The 6,000-nt window shown below is 34.8% G+C and overlaps 1 protein-coding gene across 2 annotated transcripts in view; it reads right to left on the bottom strand.

Annotated features, from left to right (window-relative positions):
• Positions 1–1,252: 1,252 nt before the first annotated feature.
• Positions 1,253–6,000, bottom strand: part of SNX6 (sorting nexin 6) — a 62,282-nt gene continuing 57,534 nt past the window's right edge. For both annotated transcript variants that reach the window (XM_037056475.1, XM_037056474.1), the window contains 2 exons: positions 1,440–1,599; positions 1,253–1,355 (listed from right to left, as the gene is read on the bottom strand). In XM_037056475.1, the coding sequence (XP_036912370.1) occupies positions 1,258–1,355; positions 1,440–1,599 (258 nt within the window). In that variant the 3' untranslated portion in view covers positions 1,253–1,257. The remainder of the gene's footprint in view (positions 1,356–1,439; positions 1,600–6,000) is intronic.

Here is a 6,000-nt window from a genome sequence, read left to right as displayed (position 1 = left end):
AGTCCAAAGATGTCTATCCCGCAGGAGAGAGGATGTACAGGTAATATAAAGTATTTGTGTATCTGAAGGGTAAACTGTAAAAGAGAGATAAAAACTTCATTTTTGCCCTGGCTGGTGTGGCTTAGTAGACTGAGCATCAGCCTGCAACACACAGGGTTGCCAGTTCAATTCCAAGTTAGGGCACATGCCTGGTTGCAGGTCAGGTCCCTGGTTGGGGCAGGGGATAGCAAGAAGCAACCACACATTGATGTTTCTCTCTCTCTCTTTCTCTCTCCTTTCCCCTATATCTAAAAAAAAAAATTAACAAAATGTTTTTTAAAAAACCTTGTATTTTCCATGACAAAACTGACAAATATATTAATATTACGGAGATGGAGATTTTTGTTTAAACTGTAATAACTTTAGAAGTGTAAATGCTATAAATATATAAAAATTAAGTTTATTTAAATTTAATACTTATTTATAGTTTTGTGATTTTGAATATATTTTTAATTTCCAAGTGATATTTGTTTGTATTCAGAAAACTTACTTTTTGAACAACTAGTCAAGAAAGTAATATTTGGCCCTGGCTGGTATAGCTCAGTGGATTGAGTGTGGGCCTGTGAAGTAAAGGGTCACCGGTTCAATTCCCAATCAGGGCACATGCCTGGGTTGCAGGCCAGGTCCCCAGTAAGGGGAGCAAGAGGCAACCACACATTGATGTTTCTCTTCCTCTCTTTCTCCTTCCCTTCCCCTCTCTCTAAAAATAAATAAATAAAAAAGAAAAGAAAGTGGTATTTGTTTCCATAACAGATACTAGAAGCTTACAGAGGTGACCATCAGAGACATTACAGATATCATTCTTCTTAGTGTTCTTAATTTTTTCCGTATTTTCTGTCACACAATAAAGTACACCTCCTAATGTACATACTCAATAAATATGGATAACTCACCAAAAAAGATTCTTGTTTGAATTAGGTAATTTTTAAAATCCCTCTCAGTTCTAAGATTTTTTTATTTTAAAAATTCCCATAAAGTTTGAGCCAACCTTTATATTAACTACAAGAAAGGGCTCAATTCAAGTAAACAAATGCTGTAAAAAATACCGTAAGAGAATTTTTTTTTAAAGTAAAACCAAATATTTTTAAGGAGTAAAACAATCTTAGAAAATGTAATTTCAATCCAGGACTAGTTCTTATGGATGGTATCATCCCCTAGAATCAATTTCATAACTGACTCATTTCTAAATTATAAGTTCCTGAAATTATTAAACCTTTCTTATGACATTACCTTTGCATGCTTCAGTTCTAACTCTGCTAGTTCCACTAAATTTTTTCTGAATGCCGCAACTCTTCTCGTCTTAAAATCTATGAGTTCTGTGAATGAAAGAAATTAGGATTAACTATTTAATTTACATACCAGTACAATGCATACCTTATTAAAGGTTAATATAACAGTACCTTGTTTTGCAGATTCTGATATTTTTTCAAATTTCTGACAACATAATTGCTGGGACATTTCAGCCTGCAGAACGTCTTTATTTTTTGCTCTTGCTTTATCCAGTGCTTTATTAGCATTTTCATAATCCACTAGTGACCTAGATCTTCGATAGAGGAGATCCTATAGAATAAAACACTCCACAAATAATACATGCTGCACATTTCTGGTAGTTACACTCAACCACCACCACCACTACGGCCTCTGCTGCCACCAGCACCACCTAATTGTCCTCAGGGATAAATTCACATGCCAATTACTCTTATGCTTTATTATTTTTTTTAGTAACAGCTTTATTGGGATATACTTTACATACCATATAGCTCACTCATTCAAAGTGCACAATTCACTGGTTTTTAGGATGTTCACAGAGTTGTTTAACCATCACTACAATCAATTTCATTTTATTTTTTAAAAGAGTTATTTTTAGAGGGATGGGAAAGGATAGAGAAAGAGGAAGAAAACATCAACATGCAAGAGAAACATCAGTTTCCTCTTGCACATCACCAACTGGGGACCTGGCCAGCAACCCAGGTATGTGCTCTGATTAGGAATTAAACTGGCGACCTTTGGTTTGCAGGCTGGTGCTCAGTCCACTGAGCACCTTAACTTTTCTTGATGGTGTTCTCTGCCACACACAAGTTTTTAACTTTAATAGTCTTAGTTTATTATTTTTTCTTGGCTGCCCTTCAGGTGTCATATCTAAGAAACCAATGCCTTAATTGAAGGTCACAGAAATTTATGTTTATGCATTTCTTTTAAAATATAGTTTTAGTCCTTGGCCAGGTAGCTCAGTAGGTTAGAGGAGCAGTCTGATACTCCAAAGATGCAGGTTTGATCTCTGGTCAGGGTACACACAAGGAGCAACCAATGGATAAATGGATGGTGGAATGGCAGATTGATGTCTGTCTGTCTCTTTCATGAATCAATAAATAAAAATATTAAAAAATATTACAGTTTCAGGTCTTACACTTAAGTCTTTGGTCCATTTTCAGTACATTTTTATAAATGATGGAAGAAAACAGGCCAACTTTATTCTTTCTCACATGACTATTCAGTTGTCCCAATACCATTTGTTGAAAGTCTTTTCTCCACTAAACTGTCTTAGCATCCTTGTCAACAATCGGTTGACTGTCTCAGCAAACTAGGGATAGAAGGAACTTCAACTTGATAAGGAACATCTACAAAATACCTACAGCTAACATCACACATAGTGGGGAGAAATGATAAGCTTTTACACTAACATTAGGAAGATAAGAATGTTCCATATCACCATTGCTTCTCAACATCGTATTGGAAGTCCTAGCTAACGCAATAAGAAAATGAAATAAGACATATACAGATTGGGAAGAAAGAAATAAAGCCATCTTTGTTCACAGATGATGACTGTATATATAGAAAGCTGGAAAAAAGAGCTGAAAAAAATCTCAATAAACTCCTGTATTAATAAGTGAGAATAATGAGGCTGAAAGGATATAACAAAATATACAAGTCAACTGATTTCTTACATACCAGCAAAGAACCAGTAAAATTGGAAATAAAAAAAATACCATTAGTACTCTAGAAAATGAAATACTTAAGTATTGATCTAACAAAATATATACAAAATCTATATAAGGAAAACTACAAAACTGATCAGAGAGATCACAGAACTAAATAAATGGTGAGGCTGGGGTCAGGTGGCTCTGTTGGTTTGAGCATCATTCCAATGAGCCAAGGTTGTGGGTTTGATCCTGGTCAGGGTACATACAAGAATCAACTGATGAATGCAATCGATGTTTCTCTCTAAAATTAATGAATACAAACATTCAAATTAAAAAATTAATGGGGAATTATTCCAAGTTGATCGACAGGGAGACTCAATATTGTCAAAATCAGTTCTTTCCAACTTGAAAGAACAGATTCACATCAGCTATAATTGTAATGGCTGAAAACTTTTTATGTAGGTATCAACAAAAGGATTCTAAGTTTAAGTGGAGAGGCAAAGGACACAGAATGACCAACAATACTGAGAGAGCAGACAAAATCAGATGACTGACACTACCTTCTTGAAGCCTTACTCTAAAGCTACAATAACCTAAACAGTGGTGGTGGAAAAAAATAGACAAATAGATCAACAAAACAGAATAGAGCCCAGAACTACACCCACAAAAATATAGTCAACTGATCTTTGCTGACTATAAAGGAGCAAAGGCCATACAATGGAGAAAAGCTAGTCTTTTCAACAAATTGTGCTGGGAAAACTGGACATTCATATACAAAAATTAAATCACAGACCTACATATAAGAAAACGAAACTAACCCAGAAGATAACAGGAAAAAATCCAAGTGACCTTGGGTTTGGTGATGACTTTTTAAAATTTATTTTTAAAGATTTAATTTCTTTTTTAGAGGGAGGGAAGAAGAAAGAGAGTAAGAGCAATATTAATGTGTGGTCGCCTTTCCCACACCCTCAACCTGGACCAGCCACACCCAGACATGTGCCCTGACAGGGAAGTGAACCAGTGACCCTCTGGTCTGCAGGTATTACTCAATCCACTGAGCCACACCAGCCAGGGTTAGTGATGACTTTTTAGATGTAACACCAATGACATATCTATGAAAGATGTAATTGATAAGGAGAACTTCATTAAAATTAAAATTTTCTGCTATGCAAAGACATTGTCAAGAGGATGAGAAGACAAGTCACAGAACAAAGACAAAATATTTACAAAAGATGTATCTGATAAAGGATTGCTATAAAGAACTCTTACAACTCAACAATAGGAAATAAACTCAATTAAAAAAATGGACTAGCTAAAGGCCAATTTTTTTAAACAGACACTACACCAAAGAAGATACATAAATGGTAAATATGTGAAAAGATGCTTCATTCACATCATATGTCATCAGGCCAATGCAAATTAAAACCATAAGATACTGGGTAGCTCAGCTGGTTAGAGTGTTGTCCCGATACACCAAGGTTGTGGGTTCTATCCCTAGTCAGGGCATGTACAAAGATCAACCAATGAATGCATAAATAAGTGAAACAACAAATTGATGTTTCTCTTTCTAAAATCAATTAAGACAAACAAAAATCACACATCTGTTAGAATTGCCAAAATATGCAACACCGACAACACCAAGTACTGACAAGAATGTGAAGCAACAGGAACAATCATTCATTGCTAGTAGAAATGCAAAATGGTAGAGCCTTTTTGGAAAATGGTTTGGCAGAACTAAACACACTCTTTCCATATGAGCTAGCAATTGTGTTCCTTGGTATTTATTCAAGAGTTGAAATTTTATGTGTACCCTCAAACCTGCACATGAACATTTATAGCAACTTTATTCATAATTGCCAAAACCTGGAAACAACCAAGATGTCCTTCAGTAGGTCAGTGGATAAATAAAATTGGTAAATCCAGGCAATATTAGCACTGAATATTATTCAGTGCTAAAAAGAAATGAATTATCAAGCCATGAAAAGACATAAAGGAAACTTAAATGCATATTACTAAGTGAAAAAAAGGCAATCTAGCAAGGCCAAACTATATGACATTCTGGAAAAGACAAAACTATGAAGATAATTTTTAAAAAAAGACAAGAGTTGGGGAAAGGAAGATGAATAGACTGGAGCGCAGAGGATTTTTAGGGCAGTGAAATTATTCTGTATGATACTTAAAATGGTAGATAAATGTTGTCACACATTTGTTAAAACACATAGAACGTACAACACTAAGAGTGAACTCTAGTGTAAACTATGTTCTTTGTTGTTTGACTTCTTTCACAATCTTTTATTTTGAGATTCATCCATGTTGTTGCTTGTATGAGTAAGTAGTTCATTACGTTTTACTGCTGAGTTACATTCAATTATATGGCTATACCCCAATTTATTTATCCAGTCACCTGCTGGTGAATTTGGGGGTTGTTTTTGCCAGTTTTCAGCTATTACAAATAAAGCTGACATTAACATCTGTAAAGACATGTGCTTTCAAATACTTAAATGAGAATGACTATATCACAGGGCAGTCTATGTTTAATTTTTAAAGAAATGGTGGCACTTTTCCAAAGTATTGTATCATATTTCCACTAATAGTGTGTAAAAGTTCTAGCTGCTATAATTTTTGAGAAATTTTTTTTATTTTAGCCATTCTAATTAAGGTGTATAGTGATACCTCATTGTAGTTTTAATTATTACAATTAAGTTTCAATTCTTTCTTGTGGTTATAAAAAATGTGGACTTACTTTTAAGATTTTATTTACTTATTTTAGAGAGAGGGGAAAGGAAGGAGAAAGAGGGAGAGAAACATATGTGAGAGAAACATAGATCAGTTGCCTCTTGCACACACTCAGCTGGGGACCTGACCAGCAACCCAGGCATGACTGGTAATCGAACCAGCAACCGTTCAGCCCAGTCCGAAGGCTGGTGCTCAATCCACTGAGCCACACCAGCTAGGGCAAAATATGGATTTACTTTTAAAACCATGTTCCATTCTAAAAAGCTATCTATTAACAGCTACAAATTATTATTATAAAATAATA

The sequence above is a fragment of the Sturnira hondurensis genome, unplaced genomic scaffold (assembly GCF_014824575.4).
Source record: "Sturnira hondurensis isolate 20B ecotype Veracruz unplaced genomic scaffold, ASM1482457v3 Scaffold0008948, whole genome shotgun sequence".
NCBI lineage: Eukaryota > Metazoa > Chordata > Mammalia > Chiroptera > Phyllostomidae > Sturnira > Sturnira hondurensis.
The sequence above is the reverse complement of the archived record's forward strand: the minus strand, read 5'-3'. Positions and strand labels throughout refer to the sequence as shown.